This window comes from Sphaerodactylus townsendi, linkage group LG03 (genome assembly GCF_021028975.2).
Source record: "Sphaerodactylus townsendi isolate TG3544 linkage group LG03, MPM_Stown_v2.3, whole genome shotgun sequence".
Lineage (NCBI taxonomy): Eukaryota > Metazoa > Chordata > Lepidosauria > Squamata > Sphaerodactylidae > Sphaerodactylus > Sphaerodactylus townsendi.
The window spans coordinates 415,877-438,044 of record NC_059427.1 but is presented as its reverse complement, the minus strand read 5'-3'; the positions used below and the strand labels follow the sequence as shown (position 1 = coordinate 438,044).

Sequence of the window (22,168 nt, the reverse complement as noted above, 5' to 3'; positions counted from 1 at the left end):
TNNNAGCCCTGAGTTACTGGGGTGCTGCACCCCAGCTGCAAAGGGGAGGGCGGGGATGCTTTATTTGTGGGATTTACTCCACCAACCAGTAGATGGATGGAACCTCCACCTGCACAGGCAGCCTACCTTGCAGTATCCCTGGCTGGGTGGGGAGGGTTGCCTGGAGGAATCTGCCTGGCTCCAGGCAGGGACAGACTGCTGGTCAGAGGGGCAAGCCCCATAATCACCTCCCCCTTCCTTCCTTCCACAGTCGACTCCTAGCTCCACGAGAACTCAGACGCCTCCTTACCTGGCTGATCTCAGCAGGAGGCCACACCTCAGGACTCCTGGCTGCTTCTGAGCCACCTACGCAGAATCGTGGCATGGGGGAGGGGAACCCCCCCTATACTGGGGCAGGAACACAGCAGGGACCCCCTCCCCTGCAGGCCAACCTTGCAGACAGCGGTGAAGATTCTCTCTCCCCCCCCCACACACACACATGTCTGGATCCTTAAATTCTCCGGTGCTACCTCCGTATTTGATCTTTTGGGGGGTGTAAAACACCCATTCCCTTCCGTTCCAGATGTGCCTGCGAGTGATGAACAGCTGTTCCCCTGAATTCAGAAAAACTCCAAAGAAACTTGTTGCACTTTCTGACCCAATAAAGCATTCCTGGCCCCCCTCCTGCCGCCTCCCGCGCCTCAGTAGCCCCGTCCCCAAGCCTGAGGGTTGCTAGTCCTTGTGAGCCTCAGGAGGAGCTGAAGGGGACCCCCAGCTGTGTGGCCAGAAGAGGCCAGAGAAGGGTTTTTTTTGGGGGGGGGGGCAAGGGGACTGAGCCCTGCCCAGCAGTTGGTGCTCCTGATTGGCTGTCTGGCAGCAGCACCCCTGGGGCAAAACCAGCCCCCAGCCTCAGTGGGCAGGCTGGGGCCTTCCCCCCATGATGCCTCCTGGCCCTGAGATGCACAGGTTGACTGCCCCTGAATGTGGAGGCTCCCTTTAGATACCACGGCTAATAGCCACTGCTAGACCTCTCCTCCCTGGATCTGTGTGGTCCCCTTTGAAAGCTGTCTGATACCTGCGGCCATCACTACATTTTAATCACTCGCTGTGCAAACAAGTATTTCCTTTTGTCTGCCTTGAATCGCTGCCCATGAGTTTTATGGGATGTCTTTGAGTTGTAGTCTCAGGTCACTAAGGATGGGTGATGCGTCCCGTCGCCCCCTGGATCCTTGGGGATCTTGGTCTTGAGAGGTGGATTGCACCTGAGCATGGAGTCTCTAGGGAGCCCCATTTATAGGCTTTCCTTCAGCTGCACCTAATTAGTCGGCCTTCCGGCATTTCTGTGCTGCCCCTCTCAATGATCTCGCCCCTCTTTATCGCCACAGTGGGGCACTTTTCCAGGCCAAACTCCATTAAAGTGTCTGAGCTGAATATTCAGACTATGTTCACTAGTGACTGGATTTCTGCCTCTGATTTGCTGTAGATCCTCAAATCATCCTTGTGCAGCAAAGGTGAGATTTTTTTCTGAGTTTTTGATTGATACCCCAACTTCGTTTTCTTGAAAATTACTATTAGCGGCATCATGGCGATGATCAACAGTAAGAGCGATAATGAATCACCCTGGAGAATTTCTTACTTGATACTGACTGTTGTAAAGTTGCTGTTTAACCTTGGAAGGTTTCCTTCTGACAAAGTTGGCGGGAAGCCCAGATTGGAAGCCTTTCTATTATCTGTATCTCTTGTTTCTTCTGTCTGTCTGTGTGAAACTGTTTCAAGGAGGTTTTTGGGTGAGAACTAAAGGTGTTTATCTTAACATTGGTAGGGAACTGGTGGGGAGCCGGTAAAAGGAGAATAATTGAGCGTTGGAGGGTCAGTTCCCTGGTTGCTTGTGGGTGACTTAGAATGCCAGCTCAATAAAGAACTTGAAAAGTTACTTTTGGCCTGGACTTTACTGGTTCCTTACAACTGTTCCGAGAACAGCCCAGGTTCCTAGTTTTACATAGAGGTTTTCAGCACCAACCCCCCCTTCCCAATAGATGGAAGGGTTGAGGCCCCTATGCCTCCCCCCCACTCCAGCCTGCTATTAGCTGGGGCACAGAAGCCACCTATCTTGGGGGTGGGGGGGGTGTCGTGCTCCTGGAGTGTCCAATAACGAGAGCCTGTGTTTGGATGGTTTCTTTATTATGAAACAGCATCAGGAATAAGCATTGAGACTTCTACTGCCACAACTAAAGCATAAGCAGCAAAGCCTTCCATTAATACCCCCACGTCACGCCCCTGTGTCACACAACACCACTCCTGACTACCACTCCCCAAGGGGGGATGGTACCCCACCAGCCCCACAGTCCAGAGACAATGCAGCCTCAAAACAACCTACATTCAACACTGCTGAAAGACCTACCACAGCAGGTGCCTCAGAATTTCGAGGAAGTGAAAGCACGAAGAGGCCGATTATGCACAAAGCCCTTGCTGTATAGTGCAGACCTGTGTTTGCCGCAGCAGGACTTCTTAATACAGATGTATTTTCTGGAACTCCACTTTTCACTTTCCACTCCTAACCAAAGCCCAAAGTGAAACTGCTTGTAGTGAATTTAAAATCTTGGTTAACCACCAGAGAAGGGCAGATTTGCCCTGGAGTTCTTCCCTCCCTCCACCCACTCCCTTGCAATGCTTTGCACGCCTTCCCCCTCAAACCCCCCCTTCATGCTGTTGACTCCTTCCTGTTCCCCAAGTTCCGGTGATCAGAGTGATTGAGCTCTCATATGTATAATGGCGGGGGGGGGGGGGAGAGAACCCCATCTCATCTCTGTTTAAGATCTGTGTTCAGTCTCTCCTCCCCCACCACAGCCCCCGGAGCCCTGGAATACCAAGCTCGCCCATTAACCCCCCCGTGCTGCTGGCTCCTCCTTGCTTCTCTAAAGTGCCCAAATTGAGAGATCGATCTTTCCACAGTCTTTTTGACTCCACCCCACCTTCCCTGCCCAACTTCTACCTTTACCATCCCAATGGCTTTTAAAAGCGTTATTTCAGGCTGTGAATTGGAGTTTGCATTCCAGTTTCCCAGTGGTCCCGGATCCCTCTTTCTTCCAGCCTGATTCCTATGCAGACACCAGCATGGTGTGGCAGTTAAGTGCAGCCGGACTCTAATCTGGAGAACTGGATTTGTTTCCCTGCTCCTCCACATGAAGCCTGCTGGGTGACCCTGGGCCAGTCACAGTTCTCTCAGAACTCTCTCAGCCCCGCCTGCCTTACAAAGTATCTGTTGTGGGGAGAGGAAGGGAAAATGAGTTTGTAAGCCACTTTGAGACCCCTTACAGGAGAGAAAAGGGGGGATAAATCCAAACTGTTCTTCTTCTTCATCATCATCTTAACCTTCCTCCTGTTTAGGCCTCACATCCAAATTGATTTGAAATTTTTATTTATACGTCCGCCTTCCCCTGGCAAACGGGGTCCACGGCAGTTTACATCCAGTTTATCATATATAATAATAAAGCATATATCAACTGAATTTTAAAACACCGCCAAAAATGCAGTTGGCTGTTGTGGGTTTTCCGGACCGTGTGACAGCGGTGTGGTATCTTTTGCTCCCAACATTTCACCTGCAACTATGACTTTCAGAGGCATGTCATGGTAAGATTTGTTTGTCTCTATGCTAAGATTTGTTTGCTCCATAGGAGCAAAACGCTATGAGACCACGGCCACACAGCCCAGAAAACCCAGAACAGCTGCTTGATTCTGGACACGAACGCCTTCGACAGCAGAAAAATATAGTTCGTAATAGTTGGTGCACGTTGCAGTCTCCCCTGGGGGGCGGGGGGGGGGGGATGGCCTAAACTGGCAACTATGCTAGAAGGCAACCAGGACAGATCCAGTCCCTAACTCCGGGAGGAGGGGAAGAAGAGAGAGGCCACTTTGAACACTGCCCACCGTCCCTGTGTGCCTCCGTCTTGCAGGCCCTTCGGAATTGGACTGGATCCAGCCGGGCTCCGGTTTCACCAGAACAACAGGGGCTTCTTTCCACATGGATTTCACTTCTCCTCTGGACTATGCCCTGTTTTTCTCACATTTAGATCTCCTGCGGCTTCAAAGTAACTCTGGCTGCAAACTGGAGTTGCTTGGGTTGATTTTGTTGTTGTTCAGTTTTTGTTGTTGTTGTGATACTTGTTTTTGCCTGATCAGGAGGAAATGGCTGGGCTGCCCCTCCAGGCTTTTGACTTAGTATTACCAGCCTTTGCTCAGAAGTTTCCCACTCGACGTCGCAGCAAGTCCTACCAATAAAGGTCTGTTGTTTCTTTCTAAATCTCATCTCTTGTCCATTTCTTACTGAGCAGGTTATTCACCTCCTTAGACAACAGATTGCAGTTTTCCACCCCCTGTGAAAACACATGGGCTAATTCCCGGGTCAGAACCTACGGCCACATATTTGTGTGTGTGTGTGGTGGGGGGAGATGCTAACACCCACACATTCTCTCTCTCTCACACACACACCCGGCCACTTCCTCTTCGAAAACTGCAGCCCCCCCCCCCCCCCAGGAGTTCCCCACAGCCCAGGTTATGTTTAGTGGCAGGAGACTTTTCCTTCCGCTATCCGGTTCCCGTTCATAGCCGGCCTGTGAAGGGCGGGGCTGCGTCTTTGGAGTTACCTTGAAAGGCGACACAGCAGGCGAGGATTCAACTGGGGAAGACTTTTGCTGTCCCAGTTGAATTTTCTCCACATCTGGAGTGGCTCCCTCCTCTCCTGTCTGTTGGGTTTACATTTTTTACGTGGAGAGTTCCACCAGGAGAGCCCCCACCTGCCATCTGGGGTGGTGCCCCCGAACTTTACCCCCTCAGAAAAGGAAGAGCTTCCCATAATATGCCAACAAATTGGACTTAGTGGTGCTGCAGATAAGAGCAGCAAGAGAAATTGTTGTTGGGTCTCAGGAAAGGAACAGAGAAGGAATCCCTTGCTGAGGGCGTGGGTCAGCGAGGTGTGGTGGCGAAGAGCAGGTGGACTCCAATCTGAATAACCGGGCATGATTCCCCACCCACCCCCCATTCCTGCTGGTGTCCTTGTGTCCGCCACGGTCCTCTCAGAACCCTCTCAGCCCCACCTACCTCCCAAGGGGTCAGTTGTGGGGAAAGGAAGGGAAGGAGTTTGTAAGCCCCTTTCAGACTCCTTACAGGAGAGAAAAGGGGTGGGGGCGGCTCCTCCTCCTCCTCCTCCTCCTTCATCTTCTTCTTCTTAATTCTGCTATACCTGCTGTCCCCTCCCCTAACCACAGAGTGCATTCTGCATCGGCAGAAGTGGTGGATCCTCAGTGTAGACGACAGGCACTCTCGACACGCTCAGGGGCACTCTTTTTTATCACTGGTTTACATGTTCCAAAACTTGGATTTTGTTTTAAAGAATCAAGTCAGAGAATCATGTGATATTCTCCATTCCCACCCCCGCCCCACCCATCTTGGACCATACCACCCCACAATGAAGGCGGATTGCTACAACTCAACATTCCCATGTACAACATCAGTTCTCTGGGAAGACATATGAGCTTCAATTTACACTATGGCACTTTTAACAGTATGGTATAAACACGGTGCCTGTGAGCGCAGCCAGCGACACCCCTGACTCGGTGTTTTTAGAAGATGCGTCGTGCCGCCCGGGACTTTCCCCCGCAACACTTCTTATTGGCTGGGTAGATTTAAAAAAAATGTTGCTTTGGCAGCAGCTGCCATTACAGCGCAGAGTTCTTCACTATGTGACCCAAATTATGCTGTGGCAATCATTCTGGGGTTGGCCCGGCCTCCCGTGGCAGCCATCACAAGGCTGTGCTCCACCACGTGGACTGTCAGGATTCCACCGGTGCCCATAGGGGCAGGAGGGGTGTGGACCTCGACAGAGATTAAATCATCAAGCAGAGGAAGTGGGGAGGCAGACTACGTACTCTCTAAGAAGAAATTTTATTTATTGAACTATAAGAAACAGGTTCGCTTTTTTTTAATGCAAATCCCAAAAATTTCAGCCCCAAAGACTTCCCCTGAGAGACTCCTGCTCTCACTGGCTGTGTGAGTAATGCCAAGGATATGCCCCTCTCTGCTGGGTGTGAGGGTTGGGGGGGGCTGGAGATGCCTCCCCCCACCCCCTCGGGCCAAGGATATTCCCACACCGGGGAAGGAAAGCAGCCCCAGAAACTGGCACTCCCTCCGGCTCGCCCCAAGAGGGGGGCATATCAGCCGCCAAATCCCTCAGAAAATCAGCCTGGAGCCAAATTGGACTCCTGGCTGTCCACCACGGGCACCACTGTGGAGCCTCCCTCCACGCATGGGAAAAGTCACCGGGGAACTGGTAGGAGGGGGGATGGGCAGCCCAGCGGAGAGGGGGTCTCTGCAGGGAGAAGCTTGATGCCCCCACCCCACCCCAGCATGGCCAACTGCTCCTACAATGGGGGGGATTGGAGGGGAGTCTCAGGCGGGGGGTAAAGCAGCCGTGCCGCAGAGGGGCAATCTGGCACAATCTGGCCGGCAAGCCATTCCCGGAGAGTCCTGCAGGGCGCCGGATGGGACTGGACGACTGACGCTCTCTGCAGCCAGGGGTGAGGAGCAGCTTGTCTTCAGCCTGACGACTTGGCCATTCACTCTGGGGAAGAGAGTCCGGCTTCAGAACACGGCCCTTGCGCGTAGAGGGGGTTTCTTGGCCTGCCCCCTTCGTCCCCCCCCTTCCTTCTGCACCCCAAGAGGCAAATGGATCCTTAAGCAGGCTGACCAGACGTCCCGCTTTTGACGGGACAGTCCCGCCTTCAAATAATTTGTCATTTAAATTTTCCTGATTTTTGGGAGGCTGCCACACTGCCTTCTGTGACAGGGCAGGAAACGGCAAGCCCCAGAAGGCAGTGCGCTCCTGCAGCCGTGCTCGCATGCGCACGCACGCAGCCGCCTACCCCCGTCCCGATTCACAAAGGTGACCATCTGGTCACCTTATCCTTAAGGGAAGGGCCCAAAGGGCAAAACTCCTGCTGGACACAGAAGACAAGCCCCACCCCCATTCACCACTAGACCACATGTCCAGAGCTCTTCCTGACCAGAGGTGGGATCCAACCAGTTCTCACCACTTCTCTAGAAGTGGTTGCTAATTTTTTCTGAGTGCCGAGAAGGGGTTCCTAAAGCAATCTCCCTGCCCAATAGGGACTGGAGGCGCGTGTGTGCGGCGGCGGTGCCACTGTTTGAATCCCACCACCATCGGAACCTGTTATTAAAATTTTTGGATCCCACCACTGTTCCTGACACTCAAACAGGGGTGTCAAACATGTGGCCCCGGGGTTTTGATTTGGCCCCTTGAAGGGGCTCATTACCCATCTGGAGGGGGGAGGGATGCTGCCTCAGCTGGCTCATGGGCCTGATAAGCCCCCTCAAGGCTGTCCCCCCACCCTGTGTGGTCTGTCGGTCCAGCTGCGCTACCCTCCCCCCCCCCCGGTGCCGTTCTGGGCCAGCCAAGACAGCAACCCCCCCCATCCCCCTCTGGGACCCAGCCCAGCTCAGCCAAGTCACACTTATGTCATATCTGGCCCTCAACAAATGAATTCAACAGCCCTGCCCTAGAGAGACACTCTGGAGAGGAGACAAGACACAGGAGAGGGGATGGCACGCTATGGCGCAGTTTGGAGTGCCCTCCTGCCCCATCTGGTAGCAGCTGCTTCCTGCCTCTGCCCCACCAGCTCTGCCCACAGAACGGAAGAGTGCCTTTGCCCTCCCCCCCACCCCGGCCACTGCAGCCAGGGTTTGGGCATTGGGGGTCCTGCCCGGACCGGATCGCGGGTTTGCCCTGCCTGCTCAGAATTTCGGGAAGGTCTCATTGGTGCCATGACACATTCCCTTTGGAGTCGGCTTTCAGAGCTGGCCATTTTGGGGGCAAGGGGAGGGGGAGGGGAGATGCTATTTCTAAAGCACGGGGTGCCCGGAGCCAAAGCGGCCGAGTGCCAGTCAGGTCTGGTCACCTGGAGCTGCTCCAAATCTCGCCAGGCCCCAGTCCTGCCGGCACAGTTGGGTATCCTCCGCCCAGCACGGTGGCCCCCGGAATAATGGTGTTGGAGACCCCTAGCCCTTCCCTTGAAGAGGGCCCCACCCACCAATCCGCCCAGACAGCCCCCAAAACAATCCAGGCTCCCCAGGCCTTCACGTGGTGTGAGAAGACGGCAGGAGAACTGCAGGTCAGAGCTCTGGAGAGCTCAAGCCAGTCAACCATGTTGTAAGATACCAGAAAAAGTAGAGCAAACAAATCCTTCCCCAAAAACAGTAGCAAGAGGCCTCCGGGTCCCTAGCCAAGCTGGCATGGGTAGTGGGATTCCTTCACAAGGCATGACTGGAGGCGCCCTTTTTCTTGGGGAGTGAAGGGCAACCCCGATAGTTGGCTGGGGAGCCCTCATCTGGGGGGAGCAGCTGAAGGAGGCCGCGAGAGGCCTAGGGGTGACTTGAATTGTGTTAATTAAAACTGGCTGCAATGCCCATTGGGCAGGCGGGTAGCCGCCCAGGGCATCACCTTGTGGGGGGGCACTCAAAATGTTGGGTCTGTTTTGGCATTTAAGTGGTTTCCTTCATTTGTGGCTCCTGGGTGCAGTTTTTAGGCTAGCAGCACCAAAATTTCAGCATATCATCAGGGGACTGTCCTTATGCTACCCCCCAAGTTTGGTGAAGTTTGGTTCAGGGAGTCCAAAGTTATGGACTCCCAAAGGGGGTGCCCCTATCCCCCATTGTTTCCAATGGGAGCTAATAGGAGATGGGGCTACACCTTTGAGTGTAGCCCCAAACCCCCTGAAGGCACCAATGTCCTGGTGCAAAAAAAATTTGGTCATGGTGGAGTGGCCGCCCATGGGGGGGGGGGGGCATCCAACTCAGGTTTTGCCCAGGGTCTAGCTCTGCCTCAGGGCTGCCTCTGCTACCCCCCCCCTGGGATTAAAAGCATGCTGTTGCCCATCAGCTCTTGGAGCCGGGGGGTGGGGGGGGGGGGGGGGGGGGGAGGAAACCAGCCCCCTCCTCTCGGGACCCCGGCCTCCTGGCCTACCTGCACTCCTGGGCCTCCTAGACTTGACAATCAGGACGATTCCCAGGAACACAAACACAATGCCCAAGGCGAAGGCCACTTGAATTACGACCGCCTGTGGAAGTCTGCTGATGGAACAGGACCGGGTGGGGACCTGCTGGGGGAGACATACAGGAATGGTGGTTTAAGCAGTCTGTGGATTGGGGCTCCACAGGACACTCAATGGGACAAGGGAAGTGGGAGAACGTGGCCTGGACTCTGTGCAGGCCACACCGCCAGAGAGGTCTCCCTGGTTCTGGGCGATGCAGCTGTACACGCCTCCATCCTGGGGGGGGTCACTTCTGGGCAGGGAGAAGAGCTCAAAGCTCAGCCAGTTCACAGGGTAGACCGAAGTGGTGGACACCCCCTGGGTCACCGGCTCCCCGTTCCGCGCCCAGGTGACATCAGCCGACGGCGGGAAGAGGTTGGTGATGGAGCAGATAAGGGTGTTGGCCTTTCCAAGCTTGAGTGGGTAGCGAGTGAAGACTGAGATCTGTGGGTTACCTGCAGGAAGAGGAACCAAGGGAGCTATTGAGGCCTTTGGCTCTCAGGAAGCCATGCGATAGAAACATAGAGCTGGAAGGGACCTAAAGGGCCATCTAGTCCATCCTCCTTCCCAATGACTTATGTCAAGGACTTATGCAACTTATCCCTGAAATCTGCCTCCATCCCTGAAGACTGGAAGATGGCCAATGTCACACCAAACTTTAAGAAAGGGTCGGGGGGGTGGGGTGTCCCGGGAAATTACAGGCCAGCCCGTTTGACATCTGTTCCTGGTAAATTAGTACAATCTATCATTAAAGATAAAATTATCCAACCTGTAGAAAAGCAAGACCTGCTGAGGAAGAGTCAGAATGGCTTTTGCAGAGGCAAGCCCTGTCTTACAAACTTACTAGAGTTCTTTGAGGGTGTAAACAGACATGTAGATAAGGGGGAACCAGTGGACATTGTCTACTTGGATTTCCAAAAGGCTTTTGACAAAGTTCCTCACCAGAGACTGTTGAGAAAACTCAGCAATGAAGGAATGATAGGGGAGGTCCTCCTATGGATTAAAAACTGGTTGAGAAACAGGAAGCAAAGGGTGGGTATAAATGGGAAGTTCTCACAATGGAGAGATGTCGGGAGTGGAAGTCCCTAAGGATCCGCTTTGGGACCAGTGCTCCTTTAACTCATTCATAAATGACCTGGAAGTAGGGGTGGGTAGCGTGGTGGCCAAGTTTGCAGATGATACCAAATTATGTAGGGTGGTGAGAACCACAAAGGATTGCGAAGAGCTCCAAGCGGACCTTGATAAATTAGGTGAGTGGGCTAAGAAATGGCAAATGCTGTTCAATGCAGCAAAATGCAAAGTGATGCATAAAAAAAAAAATCCAAACTTCACATAATATCGCTTGCCAAGGGTCAGTGCTATCAGTCACAGACCAGGAAAGGGATTTAAGGCGTCTTAGTTGATAGTTCCATGGGAATGCCAACTCAATGCATGGCCTCTGTGAACAAGGTAAACTCTGTGCTGGGGACTACTAGAAAAGGAATTGAGAATAAACCGGGGTAAAGATTGTCATGCCCTTATATAAAGCCGAAAAGCACTCGCACTTGGAGTACCGTGTCCAGTTCTGGTCGCCGTGATCTCAAAAAGGATATTGAGGAGATAGAAAAAGTGCAGAGAAGGGCAAACAAGGATGATTGAGGGACTGGAGCACCTTCCCTATGAGAAGAGGCTGCAGCGCTTTTGGGACTCCTTTAGTTTGGAGAGTGAGGCGGTTGAGGGGGGGATGGATTGAAGTCTATAAAATTATGCATGGGATAGAAAATGTTGACAAAGAGAAATGTTTCTCTCTTTCTCACAATACTAGAACCAGGGGGCATCCATTGAAAATGCTGGGGGGAAGAATTAGGACTAATAAAAGGAAACACTTCTTCACACAACGTGTGATTGGTGTTTGGAATATGCTGCCACAGGAGGGGCGGGATGCACTACCTAACCTGGATAGCTCTGCAAAGGGGCTTTGAGAGATTCTATGGAGGAGAAGTCGATCTATGGCTCCCAATCTTGATCCTCCTTGATCTCAGATTGCAAATGCCTTAGCAGACCAGGTGCTCAGGAGCAGCAGCAGCAGCAGCAAGCCACTGCTTTCACATGCTGCCTGTGAGCTCCCAAAGGCACCTGGTGGGCCACTGCGAGTAGCAGAGTGCTGGACTAGATGGACTCTGGTCTGATCCAGCAGGCTCTTTCCTATGTTCTTATGTTCTTAATGACAGTCTCTTGACTGGCTGAAGGAGTGTAAGATGATGCAACATGGAAACGTGGTTCCCAAACCCTTCCCCCCAGAGACTGTGCAAGAGAGGCCACAACACATTCACTGGCTGCTTGTGCAATCCTGCATAATAAATAAATCACAACTTCTGCAATAATAATCACCTGCTGCAACTCCTTACAGACTGAGTGAATTTTGAATTGTGCTTTTCTTCCAGAAATAGCTACCGTCATAAAATCTAGCACTGCAACAACGAGTTATATTAAGGGGTGGCCAACCTATGGCACTCCAGATGTTCATGGACTACAATTCCCATCAACCCCTGCCAGCACGGCCAATTGGCTACTTCTGTTGGGTGTTGCAGGTGACAGGGATCAGGGCCCTTCAGGGAAGGGAGTGCTGTTGGGTCCCACTGGATCTTCTGTAGAGACAGGACTTTTCAGCGCTGGCCCCTTAATGCCGGAAGCCCCTCAGTGCTTGCAGCTCTCTGTCTAGTGCTGAAACATCTCCCTTTCAGCTGGGATACCCTTCATTTGCACTAATTTTACATCCGTGGGTCAAGGGTTTGCCTGTTTTCACTGGTGCAGGAGACTGAGGTCCTAAGACCTTTTAAACATTAATACCAGTGAACAAGTCTGGTTGTGGCTTCCACTTCAAACACCCAATGGCTGATCGATAGGGCAGAATTCCTTATTCCACTATAATAATAACAGAGCTGGATTCGAGTCCAGAATTGTCAGGGTGTACCTTTTTGTGGAAGCAAGGCTACCAGGCTGGGACCTTGATTTAATTCTTTATAAGCTCTTAACACCTTGTTTAAGGTAACTGCAAAGTTGTTGGGAACTAGTGGGAAGGGTTGTTGTTGTTGTTGTTGTTGTTATTATTATTATTATTATTATTATTATTATTATTATTATTATTATTATTATTTAGGTTTATAGACCGCCCTCCCCCGAAGGGCTCAGGGCGGTGAACAGCGTATAAATAGAGCGCATATATCAGATTAAATCTGTCAAATATTAGTTAATACAGGCTCTGAAAATATATATGTATAAACCCTCCCCATTAAAATGCAGCATTATTAAATTTAATACAAAATTAATACAAAAGATGGCGCCTACTATCAAGTTCCCTCAAACCCCAAAAGGAAAGGGTGGTAGGATCCATTTGATGTTATAGAAGGAAAAGGGGGAAGGAGAGAGGAGAAGGGGCCCCCCATCAACGGCTGGACTCCCCAAAGGCCTGGCGGAACAGCTCCGTCTTGCAGGCCCTGTGGAACTCATTAAGATCCCGCAGGGCTCGGACAGCTGGTGGAAGAGCGTTCAGTGGACTGTAAATTATCAGTGGACTGTTAATATAAGGACTTGAAAATGCAACCTAAAAGGACTGTAAATTGTTAATGTTAAATGTTAATGTTAAAAGTGTTATTTGTTAAGAGAAGTAAACTGTTTTGTTTTAAATTTAGTTCTTTGCAACTCCTTCCAAGTTCTGCCCCACAGAACCCACAGAAAGAGGTTACATAGACTTTGGGAGACCCAGGTTTGAATCCACCTTTTGCCGCACAGAAGTTCACTTGAGCCAGTCCCACCTATTCCAGGCTAGCCTACCTCGCAAGATTATTGTGAACCACACACTCTACCTTGGGCTCCTCAGGGGGCAGACCCTCCTATGAGAACTTAAAGAGGGCTTCTAGCTGGGGCCACTGTGGGGCACCGGAGCAGCTCTTACCTCTCGCTTCAGGCATTTCTCCGTGTTGATCAGAAAAGTTCGAGAGCAATAACAGCAAGTTCCTGCAGAGCTCGTGCTGGGAGCTGACGTTGGCCTTGGGCACCCGGCTGGGCAGCTCAGGACGAAAGTCCGGCAGGCGCGAGTGCCAGCTCGAATTGGGGAAGTCGAACCAGAACAGCTGGTCATCGTCCAGAGACTGGGCCAAGCCGAAAAACGGAGAGTCCTTCTGGCAGAAGAAGACCTGGGAGAAGAGGTGGACGGGCTCCTCTAGAGAAGGGAGGGGGGAAGGCGGGTGAGAGGGGGCGGGAGAGAAGCCCACGCCCACCCCCTTCCCAGGTCAATCCAGCAGGCCCACCCTCATGTGCCACCGAGGCCCATCCCTCACCCCACACAACCGAACACTCGCAGAATCACAGCTAGGCTAGATCCACCGTGCTGTTACCTGAGCCCCTCTTCCCACCTAAACCTGTGCTGTCTGCCCTGATTCCCCTCCCGGCTAAGTTTGCCCCTGCAGCCAAGTTGGTAGCCAGCAATGCCTCCCTTTTGAGGAGGGGAGGGGCGAGCTCCCCGCAGGCTAAGCTAATGAGAGCTTCCCCAGAAAAATCTCCCTGAGCACAACATCTAATGTCTGTCAAGCAGCCAGACGAGCTGATTCCCCTTTTCTGACCTTCCCTGAACCTCTCCCAGCCTCCTCCAGGCACAGCGGAAGCTCCCACCCTGCCAGCCCTTTGGTCCACCCGGCCTGGATGTCGTCCCCTTTTGCCACCTTTCCAGGAAGTCCCTCCCCCCAGAGGTGGGATCCAGCAGGTTCTCACAGGTTCCTGAGAGTAGGTTACTAATTATTTGTGTGTGCCGAGAGGGGGTGACTAATGGGTGATTTTGCCACATGATTTTTGCCTTAGTGACGCCCCTCCTCTCAGCAGTCGCGCGCAGAACTTGAAGCAGTCTAGCAGGAGGTGCACCGGCGTGCGTGGCAGCCTGGGCCTGCGTGCATTCATTTCCCGCCCAAGGACCGGCGCAGTCCTTGCCACAGCCCCGCCCAGGAATGCCCCGCCCCCGGAATGCCCAGCCACGCCCCCGTTGTGCCCTGCTCAGCCCCATTGGCGCTACGCCACAGTTTGAATCCCACCACCATGGGAACCTGTTACTAAAATGTTTGGATCCCACCACTGCCTCCCCCCCAACTCAGTCAGGAATTTTGCGGATCCCTCCCTGGGGATCTCTGAAAGGTCTGTTTGAAGCCCCCCCTCCTCTCAACCTCTGGATCCCCACAACAGACAATGCTGCCTGCCCAGCAAAGTAGACTGAGGGGTCTTGGCATGCAAAAATCTCCTTCCCCCTTTTTGGACTGCCCCTCTCTCTCCGGCTTCTCCTTGTGGCTGTCCGCTGGTGCTTCATTCTCACTCGGGCCCCGGCTTTCTTTTGCCTTCCCCTCCTCTGCTCTCATGCAAGTATTCCTGTGCAGGTTCTTCTTCCGAACACCACAGTTTCACTGTTTTATGCTGGAGCACCTTTCTGGTTCTTGCACCCCTTTATTTCCTTCAATAACTTCTAAGCCTCGCCTTGGAAAAGACTGAGGGGTTCCGCGGTCACTGGTAGCCTTCTAGAGGCACCCTGAGCTTTCTTGCCCACGATCCAGGGGAAGATCCCCAGAGACCACCACGAGATTCCGCTCCCCTTTTATGGGTGAGGGTCTCAGTTTTCCAAGCTAGCCAGGCTGGGGAAGTGGGAAGTGGAAAGCAGTTTCGCATGGATACTGAGATTGGCCTCCAAAAAACTGGTTGAATGTCCAGAACCTCAGTTAGAGAGCCCCCATGGGTGTGGAAGGGGGCCCATTTGTAACCAACTCTACAAACTTTTTGACCAAATGACCAAAGAACAGAGGCTCAGTATCTCTGTCACCAAGACTGCTCTGTGCATTCCTTTTCAAGCAAGGCGGCATCTGGGACAGCTTTAAAAGCCAAGGAGAATTAGGGCCACTACGTTAAAGAACTGCTAGATAGCAAAAATACGAATCCGTTTATTCAAATTAAAATCATAACTTCACAGCAGAAGGCCCATAATAGCCTGCCTTGTGTGTATAAAACCACAATAACTTAATGCACAAAGTCCACTTTATGACCCAAAACCAAATGCATTTTGGCCCTTTGGCTTTCTTCAGTGGTCAAAACTGGTGATACAAAGTGTTACTACCAGACACAAAGTACAAATGGAACATTTAAAGAACTGAGATAAATAATTAGAGGGTTAGGCACCGTTGGCACCCGGGTCTTCAACGTGAAACCCGTGGCTTCTCAAGAGGTACACAGTGGTGCGCCAATCATGCCAACCAAGCCAAATTCCGTCACGGCAGCATCCCTTAATACCTCGGTCAAATTTCTGTAAGAATTTCTGTAAGTCAGGACAGACAACCTGCCCCCTCCGTCCACCTGGCCCTTCATTCACGGGGCCAGATGCAGGCTGTAGTTCTAAGTGCCAAAAAGCCAAAATTTTGCTTCTGTATCACCCTGAGACAGCAAATGCCACTGAACATGTCTGCCTTGTAAGACATTCTTGTAATGAACACGCCTGCCTTGCAAGGCAGCTGAAGAGGCCCTTTGCAAGATGAAGCGTGCTAGCATTATTTATTTATTTCTGTTTATATGCTGCCCTCCCCACAAGGGCTCGGAGCAGCTTAGTAAACAGGTAAGAAATGGTTCCAGCTAAGACTGAGCACTCAAAAAGTCTGCAATGGCTGGAGCTTTGGAGGAGCCTCATGTTCTTTGGCCTTGAGTGAAATCCCCCCCCCCCCGCCCCGCTTTCAAGGATGCAGCACTGGGACCCTCCTGCCCCAGCTGTGCTTGCAGAAATCCCTTATTTCTGTAATCCCAGATCTGACAATTAAAACATCTGAACATGCTATAAACCGCAAGTCAAAACTGCCTTCTCTGATACTCCCCCTCCAAAGCTACCAGAAACCCTCCAACGAACAGGGCAGTAGGACTGGGAGGACAGAACTGGCCAACCAGGTGACCAGCAGCAGCAACAAACTCCACCCCAAAAGACAGGTTAGGCACTTGGGACAGGCAGGCAGGTGAGATGGGCTGAGCAAAGTCTTGTCTGCAAAAGGACCCCAGAGGCAGAAGAGGCTGGCTCCTCCGGGAGAAGGCGGGAATCGGGGCCATGATGCCAGAGAAGCAGGTCCCACAGTAGAAGTCCGGATCTATACCCTGCGAAGGAGTCTCAAAGTGGCTGACAAACTTCTCCACTCTCCACAACAGACACCTTGTGAGGTAGGTGGGGCGGAGAGAAGGGGAACTAGCCCCACGCCACCCGACGGGTTGCACGTGGAGGAGCGGAGAAACACATCTGGTTCATCAGGTTAAAGTCCACAACTACACCTTGCTGGCTCCCTGAAAGAGATGCACCCCCTCCCGCTCACAGTCCGCATGTTGTCGTCCCCTCCCCCCAAAAATACACTGACAGCCTCACATCCACACTTATGCACTCTTCGCAACGGGACTGTGTACACCAGACACACCTATACACATATACCCAGTTCACAGTTTTACCTTGAAGGGTGGCTACGGCTGCTGCCCCCCAAGCCCAAGCCAAGACCCCCAGCCCCCAGCCGCATCGCCCGGCCGACATCCTTGCCTGTCCCGCTGGAACTCTGAGCCTGGGCGTGAACCCCCCGCAGAGGGAGGAAGGCAGGGCCCCTGCTGGCCAGCCAATAGCCTTTCTTTGCGCTGCTCTGTCACCTGTTGCCAAGGAGAAGCAGCTGAAACTTGGCTGAAGAGCACAGATGGACAATTTCGCCAGCCAGCGGTGCTCGGCCTCAGCGCCAGGACCGGGCAGTGCCCGCCCCTCCCATTGGTTGACGCAGGGAAAGTTTTCTCTTCCATCTGCGGATCAGAGGATCCACGAGGCGGGTCACGGAACCCTGAAAAATCGCGATGCAAAACAATAGTCACGACAGCAAAAATGACTCAGAAGAAGCCAAATCACCCACAGCAGAGATCCCGATATACCACTGAGCAGCAGGAAGCTCCAAACGTCCAGCTGCGGAAAGCAAGAGCCCCCTCCTCCCGCCGTGTCCCTCCCAAGGGGGCGGGGGTGTCCCTGCGAAATCACCTATATTGGCATGGCCTGGAGATGGAAAGGGACCACCTCCCGGGTGGGACGCCCTTCCACAAATCCCGGTGCCCTGCCTCGTTTCGCGATTCATACGGTAGTAGGGGCACGCACTGTGGGGTGTTGGCGTGCAACCTGATTCACGGAGGACAAGGGGCTCTCTGGGGGGGGGGGGAGTCTTGAGCCAGACTGCCCAGGGCTGGGATCCCCCACATCCTGTCCACTACAACCCACTACGCCACAGGATCATTGAATGCCCCCCTGGGTTAGTTATTGATTAAAATAGTGATATGCTGCCTCTCCCTCCAACCACGGGGGCAGGAGGGCAGGCAGGAAGGCAGGATCTGTGACTTTCCTTCAAAAATAGCCCACTCCGCAAGAGAATCAGCTGTCGAGCGGTTGGGGGAAAAGATTGACCTCGTCTCCTTGGAAGGGTGCTCCAGAAAGACCACCCAGAAAATAGCTGGTCTCTTGGCTGTGACTGGAGAGCTCGGAGGGAGGGGCATGGCCAGGAGGAGGGGGAGTTCCCAGCAAGTTTTCTTATTTGTGTTATTCAAAGTCCTCCTTTCTCACTGAGACTCGGGGGGGGGGGGGGGGACCGCCGTGTGCAAGTGGATGCAATAAACAGGGTGAGAGGTCTAATATACCAAAGTCAAAACGTGGGGCATAAAACTCCAGTACCCAACCAGACCCCTTCGTTTGTATAGACCTGTTTATGATGCACATCAAATAAACCCCCAGGTGACCCATGTGCCGGCCACCCACCAAATCCTTCAGGTGAGGCTGGACTCCCATTTTGCTGTGTGAGAAGAGGGAGAAATCTGATTCTAGCCTGGTGCAGTCAGAAAAAAACAATAATCCAGATTTGTAGATCCTCCTCCTGGGAGGGGCATATGGCCCCTGGGAAAGTAGCCCTGATGTAGTGCTTTCAAGGTGAAGACCAGCAACTAGGGTTTTTGCACTGGGAGGATGGATTCCATTGAGTGGCTGTAGTTGAAATTCTGGTGAGGCAGCAGAAAGACAAGACTCTGAGACTTCTGGGGGTGGCAGGCACCCGGCGTCATCCTGTGCACAGTTACTCCCGTCTAAGCCCACTGAAATCAACAGGCTCACTCTAGAGTAATTCTGCACAGAACTGCGAGGTTAGGTGAGAGAGCGCGCACGCTAGCAACCTTTGAGAGGAATTTTGTTTCTGGGAAATAGAAGGTTAATGGTTGAAGTGCACTATAAAAAATCCTGGCTGCAGGACGACAACCGAGTAGTCACGCACAGGTGTCGAACTCACTGCCCTCCAGATGTTATGGACCACAGTCCCCATCTTCATGCTGGCAGGGGATGATGGGAACTGTGGTCCGTTACATCTGGAGGGCTGCCAGTAGTGGATTTTGTGGGCATATTCACTGGTTTGGCGAAGGGCTTAAAGACCCAAGTAGTTTTTTGAACGAGGGAGGCAGGAGTCTGGGAGAGCAGATACCCTCAGAGAATGCAGGCGAGCAAACAGGGGTTTGGGGACATCTAGCATTTGCATATTGCAAGCAAGAAATGCCCACCCTACATTTGTTTTATTTTAATGGCACCGGCCCCTGTGCCCTGTCTGTTGGGCCTTCAGGGGAACTGGGTAGACTCTGTGCAAAAAAGGATGCTGAGCCAGATGGACCTTCCAATCCGGCTTCTGCACGGGCCTTAGAACAGGGACAGTTCTGAGTGACCGCCCTTATGGGCAACCTCCAGACACCCCTGGATTGAGGCAAGTCAGCTGCAGTTGTCGCTTGATCTGTTGGCAGCATTTGACCTGGTTGACCACAACACCTTGGCCCACAGACTCACCAGTGCTGGGATTGGCGGCATGATAGTCTTGCAGTGGCTGCGCCCATTTCGTCAGGGCTGGAGACAGAAGGGAGTTGTTGGCTGCCTACTAGTCCCAGCCTGACCTACCTACAGCGGTCCATGCAACGGTCACTGTCATGATCCACACAGCTCTGGCACAATCCTGCCGTTCCTCTGGGGCGGGACGTGGTGAGGCATGGAACGGGGGTAAAACGGAAGCTGTTTTGGTGCTTAATTTTGGTTTTGGCAATAGAAGTCTAAATGCATTTTCCTGGTGCCTTTTTCAATAAAATAAAATGTCCAAGTATGGTGTCTCATTACTGAAAAGTCAAGGGACACAACAGGTCACCCAAATGCGGGCGTGAGGATCCTCACGGGGACTCTGTGGTGAGCACAACCAATGCTTCTACAGTGGCATCAGCTTCTGGTGGAGCACCAAATCAGATCTCAGGTTTTAGTGCTCACCTTTATGGCCCTAAATGGTTTGAGCCCATTGTACTTGAAGGACCGCCTGTCCCAGTACGTCCCTTGATGGGCACTGCATTCCGCAGATAACTGACTGGCAGTCCCTGGCCCAAAGGACATCTGGCTGGCCTCAACAAGGACCAGGGCTTTCTCGGCCCCTGCCTGGTGGAATGCTCTGATGAGTTCGGACCCTGCGGGCCCTGACGCCATGCCACAGGGCCTCTAAATTGGGGCTGTTCCGCCAGGCCTATGGTTGAGGCAGCTACAGTTATACCACCTAAGTGGCTGTCCTCACTGGTCTGGTCCAGGATGGCTCTTCTAAGGTTCTCATCAGGGGAAGGCCTCAGCCTCTGTGGTTGGGCCTCCAGATGAACTGGTTGGGATGCTGGACTAGATGGACCCTCACTGCTCTGATCCAGCAGGGCTCTACTTATGCAAATAAGCACATTGAAACGATTGCTGTGTATCTTCTAATTCACTTTTGCTTCAATTGGGATCTCTCTGTTGCAATGAGGGCATGGGTGGGAGACCACTTTTGGGGGGAGGCGTGGCCCCTTGCTCTCTTGGCCTTCCTTGGCCCTCCGCACCACTGGTCCTCGGGCCAGGAGCAGAGTTTTGCATTTCAGCACTCAGGAAAGCACCAGACAGCAGCAAGTCAACAGAAATCAGAAACCCTTTTCAGCCACATATTTGTAGAAGGCTGGGCTCAGTCTGTTAAGGGGTGCAGTACTGAAGGGGGGTTCACACCCCAGATAGCAGGGATGCGCCACACTGGAACACACAGCAGGAACTGAGACGCACACAGCTATATCAGCTTCCCAGACAGCGGTCCTTCTTTATTAGGTTCACAGCAATGTTGCTCTCTCTGACAAAGTGCTTCGCCAGACGGCAGGAAGACAAGAGTCTCACAGTACATAGCAAACTGCTGCATTATATGCATTTCATCAACCAATCAGAAAACCTTTCCAATTAGCTCCAGAAAGAGGCTGTCATACAGAGGTGGTCATATGACACCTGTCATTTAGATTTTGTAGATCAGACATTTGTCCTGACACAGTCATTCAGCAACCAACAATCCACACTGAAAACATTGGTGGGGGTGAAGTGGTGGACCTCTGTGCGAGGAGGTGCGGGGAAGGAATTACCGGTTGGATTCCTGCATATCCCACAAAGGCACAGATTCCTGGCCCTGTCAGAAAAGAAGAAAGTCCTGCTCAGTTGGGGGGGGGGGGATCAGTTCGGTCCTGGGAGAGGTCTGTGCCCCTCTTTCTCTGGAAAGGAAACATAATGGTGGGGAGAAGGCGAGTTTCTCACTTCCTGAAGCTCTTGGGGATTCCCTTTTCTAGGCCCAGCAATTCAATGCGCTCATTTGCAACACAGAACACACCCAACAATGAGTCACGGCCACAACTCTCTGTGTGTGTGTGTCTGGGGGAGGAGGATTCCTGCAAACCTTCTGCTACTTGCTTCCGAGTATTCCTGAAAGAATGCTGATAGAGTTAGAGTTATATATATAGAGAGAGAGTTATATATATATAAAAACCTTTATTAGGCATAGAATCCATATAACAGCCAACATTGTCCAAACAAGTATCCCATACATGAGGACCATCGCAGGTAATCATTTCAAAGTTTCCATAAGGAACCTAGCTACAAAAGTTAAAATCTCGGAGGCAGAATTGTTTAATAGGAACGTAATCTTCCCCACAGTAGAGTATTCATTAAAGATTACAGGACAAAGAGCAAAAAGTCTGGTCCTAGATCCCTCGTATTTGGGGCAGTCAAGCAATATATGTTCCATGGTTTGAATCGCCGTGGTACAATGGGGACATTTCCGCTCTTGCAGGTCGATTTTTCGGAACCTTCCTTGTAGCATAGAGCAAGGGAAGGAGTTACATCGAGCCCTAGTGATTATCCATCTATGCTTGGGCTCCTGGAGTAAACTCAAATAATCTGCCATATGATTGATTTTAAATTTGATGTTAAAAAAGAGGGGGGAGCAATTGCTTCTCGCCTTGTCCTGCAGAACTTGAAACTCTTGAGCTGATAGAGTTGTGCGGCCCCTGGCAGAGAGAGCCAGTGGCATGCAATAGCTGAGAACCGGATCTGGATCCACCCCCCTGCCCCCACCCCCAAAGCAGCCATTTCTTCCTGCAACACTGTACTGTGGAGACGAGTTCCAATTTTAGGCGAACTCCAGGTCCCAGGTGGGGGTTGGCAACGGTGGCCTCAGCCCCGGGCTCAGGCGGGCTGCTCAGCTTCTGGAGGCCTCTGCCTTGTGGGAGTGTCAAGGAAATGAGCCCCGGGGAGAGAGCTGGGCGTTGCCAAGGCAACTTCCTCTGGATCTCGGGCCTTCTGCTCTAAGCCAGCCTCCCTGCCTCTGGAGAGGTGGACTCTTTGGCTGCAGAGGAGAGAGCGCCATTGGGCATCGCTGCAATTTCTCCTCCCATCTTGGCACGCAGAGGCATTATTCCCACCCCCTCCCACCCGTGGCCTCTCCCTCCACCTGAACCTGCTTTGGGAGTCTTCCTGAACAGGCTGCAGCTGCCCTCTGCCCGGCCTGCCTCTCCAACTCAGTTCCTGCTGGGGCACGAAACTTCCCTTTGTGCTGCCAACGGCCTGGCACTGTGCCTTGGCGGCGAGACGAACACCTCTTCGCTTGCCTGCTTTCGCCAGACGCAGAGAGGCAGGGGGGTGGGTGGCAGGGCTCGGCAGCGCAGGGCCCCCAGCCGAGGAGGGCCCTTGGAGA

At 52.6% G+C, this 22,168-nt stretch overlaps 1 protein-coding gene across 1 annotated transcript; it reads right to left on the bottom strand.

Annotated features, from left to right (window-relative positions):
• Nucleotides 1–8,301: 8,301 nt before the first annotated feature.
• LOC125429389 (class II histocompatibility antigen, M alpha chain-like) lies at nucleotides 8,302–16,672 on the bottom strand. Its single transcript, XM_048490467.1, has 5 exons — nucleotides 16,566–16,672; nucleotides 13,015–13,281; nucleotides 9,264–9,535; nucleotides 9,014–9,146; nucleotides 8,302–8,378 (listed from the first exon to the last, which is right to left on the bottom strand). Exons 1-5 carry the CDS (start codon nucleotides 16,642–16,644, stop codon nucleotides 8,302–8,304), a joined length of 828 nt encoding a protein of 275 aa, XP_048346424.1. The 5' UTR covers nucleotides 16,645–16,672.
• Between the last annotated feature and the right edge of the window lie 5,496 nt (nucleotides 16,673–22,168).

Coding starts and splice junctions, on each gene's coding strand:
- LOC125429389 (XM_048490467.1), bottom strand. CDS start 16,644: ATGTCGGCCGGGCGATGCGGCTGGGGGCTGGGGGTCTTGGCTTGGGCT. Junction 13,282..16,565: donor AGCCGTAGCCACCCTTCAAG/GTAAAACTGTGA, acceptor TCCCTTCTCTAG/AGGAGCCCGTCCACCTCTTC. Junction 9,147..9,263: donor AGGGAGACCTCTCTGGCGGT/GTGGCCTGCACA, acceptor CTCCCCCAGCAG/GTCCCCACCCGGTCCTGTTC.